This window comes from Dryobates pubescens, chromosome 6 (assembly GCF_014839835.1).
Source record: "Dryobates pubescens isolate bDryPub1 chromosome 6, bDryPub1.pri, whole genome shotgun sequence".
In the NCBI taxonomy this organism is placed as follows: domain Eukaryota; kingdom Metazoa; phylum Chordata; class Aves; order Piciformes; family Picidae; genus Dryobates; species Dryobates pubescens.
This window is the reverse complement of record NC_071617.1, coordinates 19266140-19290285: the sequence shown is the minus strand read 5'-3', so window position 1 is coordinate 19290285 and position 24146 is coordinate 19266140. Positions and strand designations below refer to the sequence as shown.

Sequence of the window (24146 nt, the reverse complement as noted above, 5' to 3'; positions counted from 1 at the left end):
CAGTCAAGCTATTCATTGACTCTTCCTGATTCCAGTTTATTCAATATTAGTCCCAAAGGGAAACTGCTTGTTTAAAGAACAGGCAAATCTTTCTTTTATTATATAGCAGTAAACTACAAAATCCACAGTATTAAAAAAAAAAGAGCAAAATATTCTCTCATTTCAGTGTTTAATTGACAAGTGCAAACATAAGGCTCACATTCTGCAAGATGTGTGTTAACATTCCATTAAAATCAAGTCACATATGTGGGCAACAAGCAGAAAAAGGCAGAGCTGAGTGCAAACATTGTGGTTTGAGTTTGAAACCAGTGGGGATAAGAGGGAAAAAAAGAAAAGAAAAACAACTTAGCAGATAAATTGCCAAATTGTGATTTCCATATACCTTCATGGTGCTGCAAGCTCTGCCCCTGCCTACACATATCACAGTATCACTAAAATCATCGGGTCCAACCTGTCATCACAGACCTCATGACTAGACCATGGCACCAAGTGCCATGTCCAATCCCCTCTTGAACACCTCCAGGGATGGTGACTCCACCACCTCCCTGGGCATCCCATTCCAATGACCAATGACCAATGACTCTCTCCGTGAAGAACTTTCTCCTCACCTCGAGTCTAAACCTCCCCTGGCACAGCTTGAGACTGTGTCCCCTTGTTCTGGTGCTGGTTGCTAGAGAGAAGAGACCAACCCCTTCCTGGCCACAACTACCTTTCAGGTAATTGTAGAGAGCAATGAGGTCACCCCTGATCCTCTTCTCCAGGCTAAACAATCCCAGTTCCCTCAGCCTCTCCTCATAGGGCTTGTGCTGAAGGCCTCTCACCAGCCTTGTTGCCCTTCTCTGGACACGTTCAAGAGTCTCAATGTCCTTCCTAAACTGAGGGGCCCAGAACTGGACACAATACTCAAGGTGTGGCCTAACCAATGCAGAGTACAGGGGCACAATGACTTCCCTGCTCCTGCTGGCCACTCTATTCTTAATGCAGGCCAGGATGTTGTTGGCCTTCTTGGCCACCTGTGCACACTGCTGGCTCATGTTTAGGCAGCTGTCAATCAGCACCCCCAGGTCCCTCTCTGTTTGGCAGCTCTCCAGCCACTCTGACCCTAGCCTGTAGCTCTGCATGGGGTTGCCATGGCCAAAGTGCGGCACCTGGCACTTGGACTTGTTGAATGCCATCCCACTGGACTCCACCCATCTGTCCAGTCTGTAGAGGTCCCTCTGCAGAGCCCTTCTGTCCTCTAACTGACCAACATCTGCTCCCAACTTGGTGTCATCTGCAAATTTGCTGATGACTGTCTCAATCCCCTCATCCAGATCATCAATGAAGATATTAAAGATATCCTTGTAAATATTCCCGTGTGCGTGGCTTTCCCTGAGAATATAATGGAACAGACATCGCTATTCCTCCTTTTGGCCAGTCCTCAGCATTGATAGCTTTGCACCAGAGCACTACTCTCAGTTTGTACCCATGACATTTTGACTGGTGAGTTGTATTGCTGAACATTCATAAAGTGACTTACCTGAATCTTTCAGAGACTAGTGCTAGTTTTTCTTTACGCGGGAGTGTGAGAGCCTGACCTTAGCTCAGAGCTTTTCTGTTCTGTTTTTCATTTTCCTTTTTCGTTTCAGTTAATAATGAAGGCAGTTCTCAAAAATACAAGGATAAGGCATCTTCAGCAGACCAAAATGGGTTGTATCTTCAAGCCATCAAGGAAATATTGACTGACATCTTAAAATGTCTGTTGCTTTGAATGCCCCACATAAACCAGGAAATACCGCTGTGGCTCTACAACAAGAAAAACACTTACCAGAAAAACACATGTCATAAATGAAGTAAGCACAGGTCCCCATTGCAGTTGGTCACTTTTGTACCACCAAATGAGCAAAACAACAAAAAAGCCCAAAGTCCAAACTTCAACCACAGTGCATGGAATTTCCCACATAGAAGTATGCATACATGGACTCCCTTGCTGCTTTAAAAGTTAAAAAAGACAAGTTTTTACTATTAAATTTGTAATAGACATGTAATCTTGCAGGCTCACACAGTAGATGCAGCATGTCCATAATTTGCCTTGGTTAGAAATTATGTTAAATTCTGAAATTCTACATAGTTTTAAATCAAATACCACATTTTTTTTCTCTTCATTCTCTCCTTGGCTGTACCAAAACTGCCTTTTCTCTCATCATGAATGTTTGCTCTACAAATAAAATTATTGTCAAACAAAGAGGTGGCGTAAAACTTTTTGTTTCTGTTTATTTCTCTTTCAGGTGAAATCTAGTACTGAGCAAATCATCCAAACTAGATGCAGAAATCATTCACTGTCCCTCCAGGTAACCTCTCCTGTGTTAGGGAAATAAATGTGATCCCACTTCATTCTGGTAGCTTGTTAGATTGACACCACCAAAACAGAGACATTTTATTTCTAGAAAAGCTACCCAAGACAGCCTTCAGAAACAGCTGAAATTAGATATTGTCAGGTATTTTCATCAGTTATTTCAAAATCTGCATAGCTGGACTTACAGCACGCGATACTAAAAGGTGTCACTGACAAAGGAATAAACGGAGTAATTGTGCATGTGCACATACCTACAGACACAATTTCTTCTGGAAAAGTACATAAAATAAGACAAATAAGGCAGATTGTTGAAGACTTTTGGACATTCACTAGAGATGCAGTTTTCCTACACTATGAGTCAATCATTCTGGCCTTGTAAATTCAAACCAGCAGATACTGTTTACCCCAAGTATCACTGAGCAAAGCACAGACTTGCCCAATTTTCTCCTGCAGAGTTATCTCCACACTTCATCCATGAGTTGCAGCTGTTGTCTTGAGCACACTTCTTTCTCCAGTTATGAATTACATGTTCCAATGTAGCCCCCTGGGATGAATCCAGTACCAGGTGAAATCTATCACATTAATTAGCAATACTGAAAAATTAATCTTGTTTTACTACACTTTTCACTTCAGATTTTCCACACCTTCCATTTGTTTCAGGTCTAAATAGTAGCTGAAGAGAATGGAGACAGAGTCCCAACATTGCACTTGTGTAAAATCCATATATTTGTTTTCTTGAACACACAGAAATTTGTTAAAATAATAATTGCATTTAATTAACCCCATTCAAGAATTTTCTCTTCTTTCATAAGAAGTTGATAACCCCCATTCTCACCAGGTTTCCAAAACCTCAGTAGTTCAACAACAAGTATTTACCGATCACCTGAATGAGTCATTGAAAAGCAATTTTAGGCTACATAATTTGTCAAAACCAACAGCAAAGTTTGGACAGTCCAAGGACATTTGTTTATCTCTTTATTTGGGAAACCTCTTTGTAGGGGCTTATACAAATACAGTGTAAAAAGGGCCAACACAGCATGTGCAGGCCACATAGTGCTTTTCTTCATATAACGCAAATCTCCTTCAGCAAAAGGAGCTGACTAGGACTTTGCTCAGAGCTGCAAGGCACTGACTTGTCTGGCCCAGTTCAATAGGCCACTTGAGCATTTGTTTGTTTGTAAGAACTAAATGAAATTGCTCTTGAATAAAAATGGTGTTTATATGCTTTTATTTCATGACAGAGCTGCACTTGCAAACCAAACAAAAAATGTATCTGCAATGTGACCACCATTATTTGTCAATTATTTAGCATCAGATGGTTAAAATTGAGATCAGAGAATTGTCAGGGTTGGAAAGGACCTCAAGGATCATCTAGTTCCAACCCCCCCTGCCATGGGCAGGGGCATTTTCTACTAGACCAGATTGCCCAGAGCCACATCCAGCTTGGCCTTAAAACCTTCCAGGGATGTGGCTTCCACCAACCCCCTGGGCAACCTGTTCCATTGTCTCACCATTCTTATGGTGAAGAACTTCTTTCTAATGTCTAATCTAAATCTACCCTCCTCTAGCTTGGAGCCAAGCAGATTAATCCTTACACTCCTAATTTCCACTGTCCTCTCTGATGTTATTAGATACATGTCAAATCCAGGGGCACTCTCTCCTACCTAAGCATTTGAAGAAAATCAATTAGAAGCAAAATACTCAGAGGTGTTCGCTGTCCAGAAGGTCTTCTAGGAAAGGTCAAAGATTTTAAAAAAACCAAAACAACAACAAAAAAAATCCAATCAACAAGAAACCATCAATCTTAAAATGGGCTCAATTTTTAAGATGCAATTACTCTAACTGAAATTGCACCAAGTATTGAGATTGCTTAATTTCTCTCATCTTTCAGTTAGAAGGAGTGAACTGATGAAATCATGGCTCATGTAATGATTTCATGAAAGCAATAGCTTTTTGACCAGCCTGGGGTTTGTGTCTGCTTCCCCATTTAGTCATTGTCACCTGCTTACAAGTCTCAAGTATCATTTGTTTCCCACCAGCAAACTAGCCCCAGTGAAGTCCTAAATTAATATCAGTCCTTACCCTCATACTCTTAAACCCTTTTATACCCAAGGCAGTGATGTTGCCCCAAGCACAGTCCTGCTTCTGCATTCAAACAGCCCTCAATTCCCCTAACTGCCTCCCATTAAAACTTGCATCAAAGGAGCCTACAGTCTTCCATCTGTTTCTCCTTTCTTACAGGTCAGTATCTCTTCCTCAGTTCTTGTACTCAGTACAGCCTTAACTTGCATTTTTTAATGCTTTGGGATTTAATTCCTTGCCTCTATTTTAAAAGGAAAGCTGCCAAGTGTTAAAAACGCAGTATCACAGTCAGACTTACCCCTACACAGGTGTAAATGACTTCACGTATGCCCACTGACACTATTAACTTTTGGTTTCTTCGTGAAGCTATGATAAAATATATAATGTATAAAGACAGGTGAATATGACTGCCTCTATATAATGTATTTTGCTTTAAAAGATAAACTGTGTTGAAAACCAACGAGAAAATAGCTAACAGAAATGCAGGTTACTACAATCCCTGTAGTTATTAATTTATCCCTGTAGGCATTAATTTTACACATACAGAAGGTGGGAAGGCAAAAAAACCAAACCTTATACTGAGGACAATTAAGCCAAACAGTTATGATTTTCTTCATCTAAAACTCAAAGCTAGAAAGGCAGAAGTAAAAGTAACAGTTGATGTCTCAGGGTAGTTTCAGTTGTAGAGCCATTTCTGTGATTCATAATGGAACACAAAGAGGCATTTCAAGTCAACCTGTAAGCACTCTCCTCTGGGTGGGTCTGGTCCATGTGTGCCTTTCTATATTAGGAAATTCAGCATATATAAATATATAAATAAAACATATATATACAGTACAGAGTCACATTCATATAAACCATAAAATGACGTATATTTACAAAAATATTTGCAGCTATTTTTACACTTTCAAGTCCATATGAGGAATTTAATTATTTAGCTTTTGTCTTGTGAATGTGATCACTTTCCTACATAGGAATCTGACATGAGCTTGTACCTTGTATATTCACAACTGCCAAAAATAACAAAGAAAATGATCTTCCAAGAAATGCTGCCAAGTTCATAAGAAAAGTTGAAACCAGTGGAAGCATCAGCTGCCCCACTGGAGAGTAAATGACATATTAGCAAACAAACACTGAGAGAACTTCTCTTCTTCATGTAAAATCACAATACCTCAATCTGGTCCATAAATAAATTTGAAACTCAAAAAAATCAGGCAGAGCACAAAGCAGGTGCCTGACAGCAATCTGTAGTATAAACCATGCATATTCACTATTGTATTTGACTCCATTTAAACTGGTAGAGTGGTGAAATTGAACAAATGTAAAGATGAAAATGCATACATAAAGGTTATCTTACAGGGTAAAAAGGCAGAGAGTAGACTACATTCTGTCTGCACTGGTTTAGCTTCCTTTAACAGTAAGTTATGTGATTAACCCCGAGGATCTCACATTTATACAGTACATACCATAGAGTTCTGTGACTTCCAAAAGTTGAACATATGTAAGTTACTTCTCCAAAGATAGAAAAACATTTCTTCACTGCTTCATAAAATAGACTTCTTAGGTATGTAACCCAGGTTCAGGCATGTTTGTTTGTTTGTTTTCAATTTGGGCTATTTGCCCTTTTGACAAGAGTTTTGCAAGAGGAATTAAAGCTTTGGAGAAGACGTTGTTTTCCTTTTGAAGAATGCTTAGAAATGAACAAACCTCAAAATGCAGCATTTTAAAGTGCCTGTACAAGTAGAACAGTGGGGGGAAATGAACTGTGGCCTCAGATAGCACTTTCAGTGATAGGCTGTGGAGTCATCTCTTGCTCCTCACTGTTTTCTGTGGATGCATCCTGGACCTCCTGATGCTGATAAATATCTTGGACCAGCATGATGTTTGTGTTTCTCCACTCTCTGTATTTTATTGCCGTCAACTTTGGGTCTTCTAGCAACTGGTTAATTGTGGCCAGGTCGTGTTCTTTACACTAGGAAGAAAACAAGTGGTTATTTCCCACAGAAACTGTCAAGCTCATTGTTAATAACAAAAACACTCCGGGAACATTAGAAAGCCATGTCACAAGGGGATAGCAAATTTTCCATCCTCCTTGCAGCTTGTTCCCATTTTTAGAACATAATCATTAAAGGTTAAGTCCACAGCAGAAATTTGTTCCAGTTGAAAGTTAAATTATGACTTTGAGTGGTTTTTTTTTTTATTTTATAGGATTCTTAGCAAAACTTCATGAGAGAGGGTTAATGTGAAACCTAGACATAGTTATGTTGTCTCACAACAAGTTAGTATTTGCGTGAAGCTACGTGCAACAGCATTCATTTCTGTATTTCACACCATTTCCAACTTTCTCAAAAAACACTTGTTCCCAGGCACATTCCCTAATGAGGGTCTCTGTCTCTTCTCAGAGCTAGACAAAATAATTTGGGGCATAATTCATACACTGACAGTAGAGTGGCTAGAACACACATGACTACTGATAGATCTACTGGCAGCTGCTACTAATAAACCTGGTCTTTACTTTTAGACAAGAACAGCTCATACTGCTGCAGGCACCCTAATTCAATTGTAAGATGTGAACAGTTGCTTATATCACAAGATCACAGGATGTTAGGGTTTGGAAGGGACCTCTGAAGATCTTTGAGTCCAACCCCTCTGCCAGAAAAGGACCATAGAATCTAGAGCAGGTCACACAGGAATGCATCCAGACAGGTCTTGAAAGGCTCCAGAGAAGGAGACTCTGCAACCCCTCTGCAGAGCCTGTTCCAGTGCTCCAACACACTTACAGTAAAGAAGTTCTTCCTCATGTTGAGGTGGACCTTACTGTGCTGTAGGTTACATCCATTGCCCCTTATCCTATCACAGGGTGCAACTGAGAAGAGGCTGTCCCTTCCTTCCTGACACTCAGCCCTCGTATATTTATATACATTTATTAGATTCCCTCTCAGTCATCTCCTCTCCAGACTAAACAGCTCCAGGTCTCTCAGCCTTTCCTCATAAAGCAGTGCTCCAGTCCTTTAATCATCCTTGCAGCCCTCTGTCAGACTCTCAAGTAGATCCCTATCCCTCTTGAACTGGGGATCCCACAACTGAATACAATATTCCAGATGGGGCCTCACTATCAACTACTTCAATCCCTGTGATGCCTAAACCACTTTTTAAACACAAAATCTTGTTCAGCTGCTGGTTTACACAGGTCCTACCCTCAAGATATAGTGCCAGCCCTTGTGAGAAGGCTTATGGCATTGATGCAGAGATAAGTACACTTAGCCTAAGAGAAGAGGATGAGATGGGGAGACAGAAAGGAAAGAAGAGTATTTCTAACGGACAATCTTGGTGGCAAAAAGCCGTGCCATGGATTTTTTCCTCTACCACTAAATTATTTCCCATATTCATTAAGCCTCTGATACATTTGCATATCTCTTCCAAACTATTCAAAGAATGTTTTGTTAATGATATATGGTGGCAGCACCATTAATCTGTTATTAAAATGTGGAGTCAAAAGTCCAAAATTAAAATTGCACTGAATCTTATATAAATAACTTTCCAAACTAGTAAGACTTTCATTAAAGCAGAGTAAATATGGATCAGAGGCAACATATTCCCAATTTTAAGATTTCCAATAGATCACCTGAAATTATCTTGTATCTTGTGTTGAGCATTAAGACAATTTACTGTTAAAGTACATAATCTCACCAATGCAAGGGATACAGCACTTGCCCACTGCAGGCATTTGTCTTACAGGCTAATTTAAACACTGTTCTATATAGAGCTTCGTTTTTGTCTGTGAGAAAATTCTCTGTGCTGTATTTGTCTTGCCAATTCTTCAATTTCTTAGTTTGAAGAAAGTAAAACAAAACAAAACACACACAATAAAAATCAACACGTTTTAAACATTGTGAATGCTCTAAAAATTATTTTTTCTATATTAGATATGTGTTAGACAAGCCTAAGGTTAAAAACATCGCTAATCACAGCTTACACAAGACTCCCATGGTAAATCAATGCAAGCTCTCCTTGCTGGTGCCTTGCTTCCATTCAGCTCCACAAGATACAACTCCATTTTGTGCTGACTGCTTCTTGGATTCATTAGGGAGGCTCCTATTACAGAAAACTTTATAGTATGCTTTTCTGTATTTCCTGTCCCATAAACCAGGCATTTTTAAACTAAAGTTCTGTTGTACTACAGCCTCGCTTTGTTGAATACTGTTACAGTCAGTATCATGTCACTGAATATTCTTTGATACTGAGGAAAGACTTAACCAGGTCTCACACAGAGGCAAGAGGAGTGCATATATTTATAGTTTTCAACTGTATCTTCAGGATTTTTAACACAAGCCAAAGTGCCTAAGCCATGCTTCCAATTACAACTAAAAATCAAGTCAACAACTGTGCTAATAGAATTTTCTTGCTTACATTTCTCCGTGTTGCAATGCCAAATACACACACTTGAAACATGATACTGAATTCTTGCTTCTAGTGCATGCAAAAAGAAACAAACATCTTTCTTCTCCTAGCAATTTCAGTGGTATGGTTAAGCTTTCTGTTTTCAGTACCATTCAGAAGCAGGATCTGAAATTCCATGACACTTTATGATAGCAAGTAAGTGGCCTCATAAATCCCTGTATTCCAGACAGATTCATTTGCCCTTTCATGGGATGTCCCTGAACCTCTCCATCCCCTCTAAGTTCACGATACATTTCCAACATAAGAGCAGGATGCTTTTGTTATTAAAAATATTTTAGTTACAGGAGGTCTTTACAATAGCTTTGGCACATCCTGTGCATTCTCCAATAATCACATACGGAAAACTTATTTTGGTTCAGGGTCATTTTCACGTCCTTTATCAACGTACTTTGCCTACTCTTTCTTTTTCAAGTCTCCCCTGGTTAGTGCATTCAGCTGAGCTTGCAAGTTTCCCAGATAACTGAGTGAAGCTGTCTTTATTAAATTTTCCAAGTGGGCTGGAAGTTCTGCAAGAAGAGTCCCTTCTGAACTATTGTCTCTGCTTCCAGTTCAAACTGAGTAACAGAACACAGACCACTATTTAGGTTGAAGCAGAAGACAATTTCAACAACTTAACCAAATGCCCTGGAGTTTTAAGTAAATACATAACTAGAAGTCTAGGGCTAATTCTTTTTTTAGCCAAATTGCCTGTCTCTCTCAAGCTTTTTCTTGGCTAGCTCTGTGACCTCACCTTTAATGTGCTGTTCAGCATTCGGATTTTGTGCAGTTTCTCATTAATGGAGGGGTTTTTGCTGCGTTTGATAAATGATTTCCTAAGCTCCTTCTTTGTTGACAGCCGGCGGTCGCCAATGGGAGACAGGCTTGCTTGTTCTAATGACTTGTAAAGTCGCTCCATCTCATCATCATCACATTTTTCCTGATCTGCAAATACAAGAATAAATTCAGTATGAGAATGTGAATGTGGCAGTAGATAGCAGAAACGTTAAGTGTAGCTATCAGGAAGTCTCTTAGACTTAAAACCAAGGGCAATTTTTGCCCTTTGCCATAACAATGGTAATGTATAGGGTAATGATGCATATGAGAAAGACATGCTACCCAACTCAAATGTTTTAAAGATTCAGGCTGTGATCCAGATACGAGCACGTATTTCCACTGATAGAGCGCTGCTTTAGCTCTCTAAATATATCACAGAATCACAGAGCAGTAGGGGTTGGAAGGGTCCTCCAAATATCATCTAGTCCAGTCCCCTGCTAAAGCAGGCTTTGAACAACTGTCAGTAACACTACATTTGAAAGAAAACAAATTTAATAGCATCTACACTCATACACCTTTCCCTTCATGCTGCACACATTGAACTACATTCCTACTTGGCAACTCACAGGTCAAATTCTGTTTAATATACTAATTCATCACCACATTTTACTGATTATTGAAGCCAGAGGGTTTTTTAAAAAAATGAAACATAGGAACATTTCAAGGGCCTCACGAGAAAGTCCCTGGAAAACACATTAAAGCAGGAACCATTAGGGCATCCGACGACTGAGCTTCACAGACTGCAGCACAGAATTTGCTTGTGAGGCATTCAAAACAAATCCTTGATTATCAGTGGTTCCCAGGCTTAAGTACCCTGTTCCACGACAGAAAGGACATGAAATGAAAAGCTAGTAAATACCTGAGAATGAAAGAGCATAAAATAAGGTAAAAATTGCAGCAAAGATATTTTGCAGAATAAGACAACTGAAAAATAAGCAGTCAGAAACTAAAAATGTACCAGGCATATATAGAGGTGTTTTGGCAGAAGGCCATTTTCAGTGACAGACTCTGCAACTTGCTTCTTGTACCTCAGTCCACACTACAAACTTTTCTACATTAAAGTCTGCTAAAGAAAAATATCTTTTCAGGGTGCTATTGAGTCTCTCAAGATCCACTGGCATGGCATCTGGTTTCATTTGGCTGGGAACTGTGATGGTGATACTTCTCAACTGTGGTCCTCTATGTGCCAGTCCAGCTGGCTGGGTTATTTTGGTTTTTTTTTTCCTTTTAATGAAGAATTAAATATTGACTTTCCTTAATCATTTTCAGAACAAAAGGAAGAAATCCTTTTACTCAACCATGCCAAAGCTAAAAGGCTTCTCTGACACAGCACACTTAGGAGACTGCTACTTATCTTTTCTGTGGTTTAAAAGGTACAGCATCCTCCTACACCCCTGTTCTATCTAAATATTTAGGTTACAAGAAAGGTTTATGATGTGCTACAAATATTTGCCCTCACTGTGTTGCTGGCCCCATTTTTCACGGCTTTGCGATTATAAAAAGCCTACTGTAACCTATCAAGAACTATATATAACTTCCAACATTGGTAGAGTGCTGGGGGAGGAAAAGGAGGACTGTTGTATATTTACAAGCTGCAGGAAATAGGGGGGAAAAATGCAAGTGCAAGGCATAATACACGGCAGTAGTATTTCCTGACAACTGTTGGCTCATGCCATGAGACTTGTAATTGTATCTAACTTCCTGCCTACTTTCTTGGGATAATACAGCTGTTTGTTTCATTAGCCTGCTTCTGCACAGGACAGGATCAGTTCTACTGCAGATATCACCCATCTGGACTGTGCACAGTATGACTTAGAGATATAAACTGACATCCATCAGGTATCCAAGAAAAAGTATGTAGGAAGGGGGGAAAAAACCACAAACAAATTAACAAAACATTGATCCTGTTCAGCAACTTTAAAAAATAGTCAAGCTAGGAGGGGCATAAAGGTCCTTGCTCATGAAGCTAACTCATTATACTTATCATAGTATCAGTCAGGGTTGGAAGGGACCACAAGGGTCATCTAGTTCCAACCCCCCTGCCATGGGCAGGGACACCCCACACTAGATCAGGCTGGCCAGAGCCTCATCCAGCCTGGGCTTAAACACCTCCAGGGACGGCACCTCAACCATCTCCCAGGACAACCCATTCCAGGGCTTCACCACTCTCATGGTGAAGAACTTCCTCCTCACGTCCAGCCTGAATCTCCCCACCTCCAGCTTCATTCCATTCCCCCTACTCCTATCACTACCTGATATCCTGAGAAGTCCCTCCCCAGCCTTCTTTTAGGCCCCCTTCAGATACTGGAAGGCCACAATTAGGTCACCTCGGAGCCTTCTCTTCTCCAGACTGAACAGCCCCAACTCCTTCAGTCTGTCCTCATAGGAGAGGTGCTCCAGCCCTCTGATCATCCTCGTGGCCCTTCACTGGACACGTTTCAGCACGTCCATATCCCTCTTGTAATAGGGGCTCCAGAACTGGAGGCAGTACTCCAGGTGGGGTCTCACCGGAGCTGAGTAGAGGGGGAGAATCACCTCCCTTGACCTGCTGGCCACACTTCTCTTGATGCAGCCCAGGATCTGATTGGCTTTCCGGGCTGCAAGTGCACATTGAGAGCTCATGTTGAGCTTCTCATCCACCAGCACCCCCAAGTCTCTCTTCTCACGGCTGCTTTCCAGACAGTCACTGCCCAGCCTGTATTTGTGCCTGGGGTCGCCTCCACCCAGATGCAGGACCCTGCACTTAGTCTTGTTGAACCTCGTGAGTGGGCTTGTGCCCACTTCTCAGTGTCAAAAAGGGTTAACAAAGCAGCAAGCATGAGAACATACCCTCATTGAGTACTTTTCTTCAGTGTAAGTACTCTTATATCTTCCCTGTATTTGTGGGTGAAGGTAGGTAGGACAGCAATACTCAGCACAGAAAAAGACGGAGCAAAGTCAGAAAAGCCCAGCTCCCAAACAACGCACTTGATCAGCAATGGGCACACAGCTCCTGCATTCTTTCAAGATTTTAACTTTAATTTAATCTCCTATTGTTTATTTTTCTACCATTCCCACCACAAAGGATTGAGCAGGGTCAAGTAATTTCAGAGGAAATATGTAGATTCTTCAAATTAGATGGATAAAGGGAGTGACAGTGAAGCAGCTCAATGGGATTTCAGGAAACAGTTGAAAAACAATCATGAGGGGAGCCTACAGATTATGTAGAGCCCCGTATAATTTATACAGTAATTTGGTCTTCATCTTTGTTTACACTGATAAGCAGCAAACTTCTTCTAAAATGCTGCATTTTTATAGAAGCAGATACTGTTGCTATTGACAAAAGGTATATCTGCCAATAAGTCTCTATGAATTGAGGACAGACTGCCTTATACTTATCTGGACTTTTACCTTCAGTGTCAGGATGAGCCGAGCTCAGAGAGCAAAAGCCAGCATTTTGCAGGCTTGAAGCTGCCTCTGAGCATACTAGATTGATGCTGCAAATCTGAAAGAGGGAGTGGTAGTGGAGTAAAGGGAGAAGCATTGCATCTAGCAATCAATGAACAAGCTTCTGACAAAAATTATCTATAATAAGAGAATATATTTCTCTTCACTCATGCAATAGTGCATTATAATATTTCACAGGTCTTTTAATGCCATGAAGTAAATTAACAAAGCACTATATGTGGTATGTTGCTTGTTTTCTTCACAAAACACCCAAGAGAAGAGAAGAGATAAAGCAATGGGATGCAAGGCTTAAGCACAAACTGGACTTTTTCTTCAAATTCAAAAATTCATAGCACATTTTCCCAGAACACACTATTACTTAATTCCCTTGCACCTGAAGTCAGAGCACTGAGCTGCAGATGAATAAGTCTCCAACAGAAGCACAGGCATTCACCAGCTCTGAATTTTTAAACCTCAATGATTTGAATTCCTCCTATGAAACCTGGGATGTCTAGACCATGCTACTGAATTTTAACAAAATATTTGGTTTCTATCACAAAGTGAAAATTTATGCAGAAAGCACACAGTATTCCAACACAGGCCCTGGTGTGACAACAAACAGATTGTCTGTGTCAGCAATCCAAAAATAAGTGTACCACCCCTACTCTGAGTTTTGTTTATAGTGATGGATATATTCCACTGGCAAAAATTCTTAATAACACAGAAAGGTTGGGCCCCACTAGCACTGCTCTGGAGTGAGTCTTTCCAGCCAGGTCACATTGTAACATCAGGAACATTCAAAATCAAAAGATAATATTGCAAGTTCTCTCTTCCACCAGTACTCTTCAAGCTAAGCACTTTCTATCTCGGGCATGCAAGTTAGGAAACTGATATGCTACTACAGCATTTCTTTGTCTCGTCCTATTTTAAAGATAAAATAAATGCATTTTTCTCTCTGGACCCACTGAAGAATTAGATGTAAGGAACAAAGGGCAACAGTGGAAGGATATTACATATTGTATGCATATGAGTGTGTACCTGCACACAGGGGAACATGTTCATTGTGTACTTTTTTCTTCCCTTGGTGGTATTAACTATAAGCAATTCTGTTGAGGGATGCTACTGGAAGATCAGCCTTCCTGGGATTCCGCACCATGCCCTTCACTCACAAGCCTAGCAACCTCTTAAAGCTTCATTGTATTTCTGGGAAATTTCTTTACTATTGTATAACTCTTTTAGTCAGCCTCCACAGTGGGGAAAGTGGAAGAGAACCAGTGGTAACCTGAGGAAATGGGAAGTTCTGTCCTAAGATATTTTAACCTTCAGAAGAAAGAGACCTTCTAGGTTGGGGTAAAGGAAAATAAAGGAATATTTCAGGCAAGTCAGAACTTCTGACAAATTCTGTTTCAGGAGAAGTAAAACAGAATTTTGTGGCTTGATGCCAGTTTATCTCTAATTTTCTTCTATCAGGAGATATTACAGACAAGAGCAAGCTGCCAGAGTTTTAACACACCAATTCTTCACCTCCTCAGTTTTCAACCTCCACCATCCTGTTGGCTGAATTGCCACAGGTGGGAGACATTAAAGTATTGAGACTTCCCATCTTGCAGCAGCTCTACAGGAGCCTGTCTGAAATCTTAAGTTTAATGCCCTTTAAGCCTATAAAAGTGAAATTATCCAGAACTATTCAAAAAGCAGCTGTAAAAATTCAAGTTGATTGTTTCCCAGGGGTAAAGATAGAGGAATTGGCAATGTATGGTAGAAAGAGCATTTTGCATTGTAAACCATCTCAAACAAAATGTGTCTTACTAAATTTAAACTGAAATGTAAATACTTGTTCTCCCAGTCTCTCACTGAGACCTCACAGATCTCCAACTATGTATTAATCTCAGGGTCAAAAAAAACTCTGCTTCCTCCTCTTGTCTTTGGTACTCTTACAAGCTTCTTGTAACTGTATGAGAAGCTCCCTTTCTGATTCCACGAAAACTTTTGGTGCCAGTTGGTCAAAATATACACCCAGGCTGGGGAGAGCAGAGCCCTTATCTACCTACTCACCCTCTTACCCTCCCATTCCTTTTCCATAGTGGCACAGAGGAGACGCAGGGGTGACCTTATTACTCTCTACAACTACCTGAAGGGAGGTTGTAGACAGACGGATGTTGGTCTCTTCTCCCAGGCGGCCAGTACCAGGACAAGAGGACACAGTCTCAGGCTGCGCCAGGGGAGGTTCAGGCTAGATGTCAGGAAAAAGTTCTATACAGAAAGAGTGATTGCCCATTGGAATGGGCTACCTGGGGAGGTGGTGGAGTTGCCATCATTGGAGGTTTTCAGGAGAAGACTTGATGGGGTGCTTGGTGCCGTGGGTTAGATGTTTGGGTGGTGTTTGATTGGTTGATGGGTTGAACGCGATGATCTTGAAGGTCTCTTCCAACCTGGTTTATTCTATGTATTCTATTCTATGTATTCTATGATATGTGTTGCTAGGCTCTCTATGCTTGCTTCTTAATGGATATTTGTTTGACAGAAACAGTTTTTTCTAGGATCCTTGTTGGAATTCACAGGGAACCACAAAGACACACATTCTTTATGGGAAAAAGAAAATAATAATAATAATAGACTTCTCAGTTGGAATATGGTGACACCTCATGGAAATCACATTTCCCACGTAACTACAGAAGAGGAAGGTCAGAAAATAGTTGACTTAGGTGGACATAGCTTAGGAAAAGCCCTCACTGGCAAATGCAGAACTAAAGGCAGGATGAAGTGGGAGAAAACAGGAAAAATATGTTACTACCAACAGGGAGATGCTCTTGATGATAATGGCATCATGGACTCAGCAGTGAGGTGATATTTTAACAAATTCTGACTGCCCTGGAAGCAACACATGTAAGTGTCTCTTTCAGAGACTCGAGAAAACTGTAACCTCTTAGTTTTTGCTATGATTTCTAAAGCCTTTTTGATGAGAAACAAAATAATCATTCAAACATTTGTTCCTTTACACAGTTGTTCTCTCGCCCTACTTCTTGGCCAGCGTCAGCCACAATCTAGCCATTTCTGTAAGCTTTGCAGAAAGAACAAAGAGGCCAGAGCACACCAGAGGATAGCTCTGGCTATTACTGGCACAGACTCCAAAGGGGAGATGTCATTTCTGAGAAAAGAATAATTGAATGCATCCTATTTAAGCCATTTCTTCCGGTAAAACCAACCCAGATAAAATTCAGGTGGTATTTGAAAAACTTTCCATGTTTTCCAAAATATTAGCACACACCAGATCTTCTATCAGCTACTGTGAGTTAAGGTAAAAGAAATAAACCAGAAATGGCACTGTAAGAATTCCTTGCAGAGATGTGTTGCCTTCATGTGATTAGAAAACCCTCAGAGAATGCATGGATGAAGGACGTTACTGCTACAGTAGAAGATCCCTAGATAAATAAAAGCACATTGCTGTTCTTTTGCAATAACCTCTTGGTTTCTGCAGCTTTTGTTATCATAGTTTTTTATGATGGTGGTGGTGTGTTACAGTCAGATACTTTTTCTTCCAGTGGCTGCCCCAAGAAATACAAGGGATGGATTTTGACTGAAGAGCATATCTAGCCATCACAGACAGGGCAAGGACAGCTTCTGGATTCAGAGCATGTAGTCAATCGCTTGTTTATATTCTCAGCAGTTTCTTGTTTACTTTTTAGTGTGCCTGTGTTACAGACAACTTTGAATCCTCTGCCATTGTGCATGCAGCAAGCTGCAACACAGAAGTATTAACTATTCCCACAAAGTAAATGGAAGAATAAATGGTGATCCCTTTTCAAAAGGGAAGAGTGTTAAATCATCCCTTTTTGTACCTTTGTATAACTCTTTGGTATGTAACCTTTCCCAATAACTGGCACTGAAAATTAAGGCTGAGAATGGTTGCAACACCCCTAAAGAATGGCTGGAAAGGTGATTTAAAATATCAGTTGGTACAGATCCTTGCACCGAACATGATTGCTTAGCAGATTTACTTGCATAATTTTCATTGGAAAAGTAATCCATAATCATTCAGCTGAATCTGTAGTTTCTCTTACAGAGATTCATCCATTTATCTCTGAGAATTTTTTCTTTCATTGTTTAACTCACCCTTGAGTTTTCTTCACTATTTTTGTGTTTTCATGATAAGCTCCTCCCACAAAGCCACAGCTAGTCTTCCTTCTAGCTAACAACTTTTTTGTCAACAAAAGCAATTCTTCGGTTCTTGAAAACTTTCACCTCAGCTCTAGGTTACTATCTGCTTACAACCAAAAATTCCTCATGAGGTTTTACTAAGTGGAATGTGGCTCCAAAGCAAAGTGTGTAACAGGTTTTTCCTATCCTCACAAGCATAGGGAGAAAGCACAGACACTCACAGAGGCTCTGTGGGAAATGGGTTCAAAGACCACATAGTAGTTCTGATAATAGCAGAGACAGCTTTATTCACATGGGACACATGCTTTCAGGGCAGGGGCTGCTGCAAGATAAACCTGTTTCCTCCTGGATGCAGTCTCATTACTATGAAGCATGATGAGCTGCCAGAAAAGCATTGCAAAGCAAATAATACAGACGGCACTGAGGTGTGTTCTTGTTTTGCATCAGATAACAAGGGCACTCTAAGTAGTTATTGTAAACCATGGGGGTTTGCAGCTAGCACTTACTCTACGATTTGAATTCATTCACAGCATTTGTGCACATCCTTATCAACTAGCTGGAGGGCAAATTCTGAGGACATAAGTCACAGAACCAGAACTGATAAGTTTAATTTGGAACTGAATTGCTGTTTTGCATTAATCCTTTTTTTCTACCTCATTCTCAAATCAAAATAGCTTTACTAAGCTCCTTGCAAATTTAATTTATGTTTTCAGTGGCTATTGCATGGAGAGCCCCCCATGCCAACACTTCCATATTATGCAGGCTGACAAAGGAAAGAAAAAAGTGTGCACGGTGTATTTCATACTTGCTCAGTGATGGGTTGACATGCAGACAGTAACTAGTGAGATTATACAGTTTCCATAGTGACTGTCTCATTGAAATGATCTATTTCTGGAATTCCACCAGAGCTCACAAGTGTGGTTAGGATGGAAGTACTCTGTGATCAGGACTGGCCATCAGCTAAGCAGTGAGCAACAGAAGAAGATGTTTGAGAATATTAAACCACCTCACAAATGACAGGAATATATCAAAATGTGCCATGATTTATGTTTTGATCCTGCTTTTACTAGTTAGTATTATTAAGCCTATCAAACTATGTTTTAAATCATTATGAATGTCTCATGCAATTCTGTGACCAGTCAATAAAAGTGCTTGTCACTCTTAGAAGTTACGATGGAAAGCATTAACCTGTGCATTATTGAAGGATTGCTGACAAAACCGAAGTAACATATTCCAAGCAAAAGTTTAGTTTTCTGAAAGGCAACCACTGAAACCTGCTCAAAAAGATCTGCAAGCTACCCTACCATACATGACCCACACTTCAACAACCCACCTGAGTGTAAGTAATAATGCTTCCCAAAGGCATTAAATAGTCAGATTTAACCCAGAAGGTGAAAACACAGAAAACAATTGATGTCATCAATGTTTGTGACATTTACATTAGGGATCCCATTTCTACCAGCTCCAGCCTTTTCACTACTTGCAAAGCCAGATCTTGTAAAAATGAGCTTCTACAGTAACTCTCCCCAAAACACCCTCTCTTTTCACCACAGAAATAGCACATATATCAGAGCAGCCTAGAAGACAAATATTGAAGCCGAGTGCAAAATATTGAGTTACTTTTCACTAATGCTAAAATCTATACTTCATTTCCTCGAAATCAGAAAAGCACATGACATGTATTTACCTACAAAGAGATATCTTAAATTCACAGCGAGTCCTGTGCTGTTTCTTTTTCTTTGCATTACCTTTAACCACAGCTTTTGGATGCCCCCTTGTTTTGCGTTGTACTGAGAGCACACTGCTCTTTCTGCAGCTCAGTTCACATCTTTACAAGGATTTGGAGTCATAGACAGAGCTGATGCACAACAACATCATTGCTTCCCTATGTATCATCTCTCTAGGCAGAATGCTGAATACCTTCTCATTTCAACATAGTGTATGCCAGAAATACCACATATACTTCAACTACTTTTAATGCAGGAAGATGAAGCTTTGTTCAAAAGGCAAGAAATGTTGCCTTGCTATGGCAGAAGACTTATTAGCAGCAACAATGACCAAATTCTGAAACTATGCCACTTTTTTTTTTTTTTTATTTAGCAGTATATTTTGGTGTGAGGATGCCTATGGAGACATCCATTTGCTTGAAAAATAAATTAAATAAATAAATAAAGTCTTCATAGATTTTCTGATTCAGGGCTGCACTTGTTTCCCCTTGATTACAATAAAGCTCGATGAAATAAATAGGGAATGCACACTGGATGTAAACATAACTGCTTGTATTTTTACATTTGTATTGACCTAACCCCATGTTCACCACTTCCTACTTAAGCCATTTTGCTTAGTGTGTTAGTTCTGTGACAAGCTTCCTCAAAATTTTGATTCAACACTAATTAATATAAGAGAAAGCTAATAAAAATACATTAGGAGTTTATACAGAGGCAACGATCTTAACATACAGTAAAATTTCCTACTAAGTTATATGATTAATACACAACAAGCCAAAGAAATGATATGCCACTGGAAGACTCTTCAGTGAAGAACATAAAGGAAGAGCAGGAAAAAGAAGCTGAGGAAAATCCCTGAACACCCACATTGTATGGTTCTGCAGACAAAATTCTCCTGTGTCATTAGCTCACCTTTGGCTGGTGGTCTCTGTTCTGTTGCATCTGACACAGCTAGACAACGTGCATCCGGATCTACAAAAGAGGTTGGCGATCCACCAGTGGGTCTAGAAAGCTGGACCTCCTGGCTTTCTGCTGCTTCTCCACAGTCTGCTTCTTGTAGCTCATCAGAGTGAATCTTTACGCAGAAAGTTAAAGGCTGATCACCCTCTTCTGTGGCAGAGCTGTTAACTAGGTCAAGCCAGGACTGCCTCTTGGAATGAACTACACTGGACAAGGAAGAAGATGATTCTTGGGAATTGAAAGTGCTTTCTGGGGAGGAGAGGGAGCAAGATGCTTCACTTGACAGAGTCGAGGTGAAAGAAGACTTCTGCTGATCCTCCTTTCAAGAAACAAATGGGGGAGAGGATAGGAAAAGAGAAATTATTTCCAAGTTATTCTCATCCCTAGGTTCTACATCTGAAACACTAAGCAGAAATTGATGTAATCTGACTAACTATTCACCCCATACAAGTCTGAGGTATTGAAGCCAATCTCCTACAGAGCAGTAACTTTAGAAAACTAAGCCACAAGGGAGCCAGAAGTAAAACTGATTAAAACCTAAGGCCCTCCATACTGCTCTTGTCACACTGCCTCAATGAGAGCACACACAACCAGAGCAGTCTCAGAGACATCCAACTGTCATTATTGGGAGCTAGGAGTGGAATGAGAGAGGGTACAACAGATGTGCCATTCCATATAAAAAAAAGGCTAAAAGAAAAACCAAAGTTTTGAAAGGTATTTAGCATCCTAGACAAGCAAATAGGTTCCAGTTCTTTATCTGCAGTAGGCATTTACATTGATTGAGTCATACTATTATCTGGTCACACAAGAAGAGCTAGCATTAGTCTGCTTCTTAGCCACCAAGCACCACTGAACAGATAAGCCAAGAAAGCCAAACACACAAGTAACACATACACAGATGAATGTACATACAAATACCCAGAAGAGGATTAACCAATGGCAATAATAATGGAAGACCAAGCCTTATAGTGAAGCTCTTAGCAACTATCAGAAATTTTTATTAGATCATTATATGAAATCCAGATTGAATTTGTCTGCTACTGCAGAAATGTACTCCTCCTGCAAATCACATACGTCTGGCCAGTGCCAGAATCACAATAATAGACTTGAGGGACCACAATTCCAGCAATATTTTCTTCTCAGTATACCCATAGGACAGACTTGTGTAAGGGTTAAAACAGAAGATAACTTGACTGGAGTACTGAAATTACTAAGTTGAAGCTTGAGAAGCTGGACAAGGGAAATCTGGGCAAGCTGCAAATACAATGAAAGGGCTAGCCTGGAATACTTATTTGTAACCTGGTAAATACGATGTTTTCATATGAACCAAACCAAGAGTGAAAAGTTTTTGGATTATGATATACAAACTTGTGCAATTCAGTGTTATTGTAATATATGCTACTTCCTTTTTACATTAAAAGGGAGATTTGCCTTCCTGTGCTTCTAATCTAGCTATATTGTTTAGCTACTAATCAGTTCAGAACACAAGGATCAGTATCAGATTGTGAGTCACCATTTGTTAGTAGAACTTCCTTCACTTTTGTAAACTTTCAAAGCCATCACTCCAAGACTGTCCCAAATGCTTCTCCTGGTAGGAGAAATACAACATTATGTTTCAGGTGGGGGTGTTTGGGTGGGTTTTTTTGTTGTTGTTGTGGCTGGTTGGGGTTTTTTGTGGTTCTGTTTTGTTGTTTCTTCTTTTTTAAAAAAAAAAAATGGGTACAAATGCACCCTAAAACAGAGGGCAAGGAGATTCTGTCATGTACTATGTGTATGAGTGATAGAATGCCCAAGAGAACACAGGTGACCTGAAGCATTTAATCTAAGAGCTCCTATCACAAAGACAAGTTGTTGAAGGATTTGAAGAACCAAGCAGAACAACCAGGCAGATAAAGCTCCCACTCACTTTGTTTAAATGGTCTGAATTCAGTTGTTCAAAGACAGGAGACAAAGATGTTAGATCTCACCTTTATTCTTATGACATTTGTCCATGCAAAAGAAAAAAGCCATTGAAATGAAAACTACGCTTCACTGACTGAAGTATATTTTTGTTTTCATTTTCATTGTGTCTCAAACAAAAAAATGTGGGTGAGAATAAAGATGACTACCAGAATGTGTTTCTTTTCCTCTACATATGTGCTGTGGGTTTTTTAGCTTTGGCATGACAAATGTTTGCCTAACTTACTGGAGTGGTTCCTTCGGAAGTTTTGCAATTATCCATATAATAAATTTTCCAACTAGGGACGTTTTTACAAGCACATGCTTGAGTCAGCAGATCATAACAATTCCACTGGAGATCAATGAGTCTCTAGGCATTTTTATTATTTTTTTTTAAGAGAAAAATTATAACCATGAAACACCTTAACTGCTCTTTTGAGACTGCTGAAATCTATTGTCTCAGCATAGCTCCTAGTTTTTGAACTGTAAATCCACTCATGTATAAAGAAACTGACCATCTGCATTAGTTTAACTTTCCTCCTACATATGTTAAAATTTACTTGTTCTTCACTCATTTTTTTTCTCCCACAGCACCCAAAAGCATACATAAACACAGAAAAAAGGGAGTGAGAGTGAGCTTTCTTTTTTGAGTTTCAAAATGGTTTGGGTTAGCAAGGAAGAGAATAGCAAATTTAAAGTTTGTGCTAGAAGTACAGCTGCTCTAACAGATAGAGCCTGAACCTGGGTAGCTATTAGCTTCCAGACTAAGTTTTCAGTCTGGAGCTGACCTCAAGAAATTTGGAGGCCTTTCTTATTAAGACAGCATGGTTTTCATTTTCCTAGATGTCTATAAATCCTAATTCTGATTTTACAAAATCCCTTTGACACTCAGGAGGAAGAAGTGCAACTTGGTGCTGGGCTGGGTTTTGGGGATGAGTATCTCTTGCAGCAGCAATCTGAAATGATTTGATAAGGCTATCCAAAAGTGCTCTATCCACAGAGAATCAAACATAATCCATCCCATGTTGGATGAATTGTTTCCACAACTTGGTTCCAAAACTCAGCACTGGACAAACAGGCAGCAAGCACTGTTTAACTGACCTGAGACAACCAAGAGCTCTGCTCCTAGAATAGACTTTCCAGTAGAAGCTATGGTTTCCCAATCCTTTCAGTGGTTTTCTTGCTCAAGTAATTGTCCACAAGGGAAAAGGCCATTAAACCAGGTACTTGACTGACTTGCAGTCAAGCACAGTTGTGTTGGTACCTTACAGTTTCCACCCACCAAGTAAGCAAGCTGAGCACAGGGCAGATCCGTGGCTGCTGGAGCGTGTTCCAGTGGCCATTTCTAGGGGGAAAAAATGAACAACTTTGCACAGTAGACACTAACCTTTGTCCATGGGGCAAGGGATTTTAAATAGTGCATAAGGAGAAGCGAAATCATCTAGGAGAGGGGAATGACAGAGGGAAGATAATCTTCAAGAGAAAGGCTGAGGAACTAAGACCCCCCTTGGCACCTGCACCATAGCCTGCCTCCCACATATCCCCTGATAAAATGTGGAGGCCAGCACTCAAGACGAGCATATGTGAAGGAGATAACTGGAGATTGCCTCTGCAGCAACAGATTGACAAGCAGCAGGAAGCCAGAAAAACAGAAAACTAACCCAGCATCTGTTTAAAACTCATCATCTGGAAAAATGCAGGCATGCACTCAGAGGTGAGCAGATGGAAAAGTCATCTACAACCTCTTAAAGGCAAGTTAAGCCAGTGAGGTATAAAATTCAAGATGCCTCATTATCAGGCCTCAGCCCAGAATAACTCTTGTAGACATCTTGCTAAGGTTTCCAATTTTTTCAGTATTTATAGCCAGTCAATCATGTTTATCTTCTAGTTAATACAGGCAATAAAGAATCATGTTTTACACAGCAGTGAAAACCATTCACCTGACTGCCAGGTGCGTTGTTCTTACAGTGATTATCTCTACACAACTGTTTCAGGAAAGGAAGCTGAAACAGAAGGGGACAAGTGGGTGACAATGTGACTTACATGCTCAGCTTTATGCAAGATAATTAGAGATTGACAGACAGGCAGCTTTGTGCATGACATTTATTTTTGTTTATTGTCTGTGACAGCACAAGCTCACCTGTATAGCTAAAATCTGCTCCTGCCTCACTGCCTCTGTGCCCACCCTAGCTACTCGGTGTCACTTCAGTATTCCATACAGGAACCTGTACCACTCTAATGGAGCA

General features: G+C 40.2%; 1 protein-coding gene across 1 annotated transcript in view; it reads right to left on the bottom strand.

The window, feature by feature from the left end:
* Nucleotides 1–4957: 4957 nt before the first annotated feature.
* IPCEF1 (interaction protein for cytohesin exchange factors 1) overlaps nt 4958–24146 on the bottom strand; it is a 37755-nt gene continuing 18566 nt past the window's right edge. Inside the window, exons 7-9 of the mRNA XM_054162504.1 lie at nt 19915–20281; nt 9609–9799; nt 4958–6389 (exon numbers count right to left, since the gene is read on the bottom strand). Of these exons, the coding sequence (XP_054018479.1) occupies nt 6189–6389; nt 9609–9799; nt 19915–20281 (759 nt within the window). The 3' untranslated portion in view covers nt 4958–6188. The remainder of the gene's footprint in view (nt 6390–9608; nt 9800–19914; nt 20282–24146) is intronic.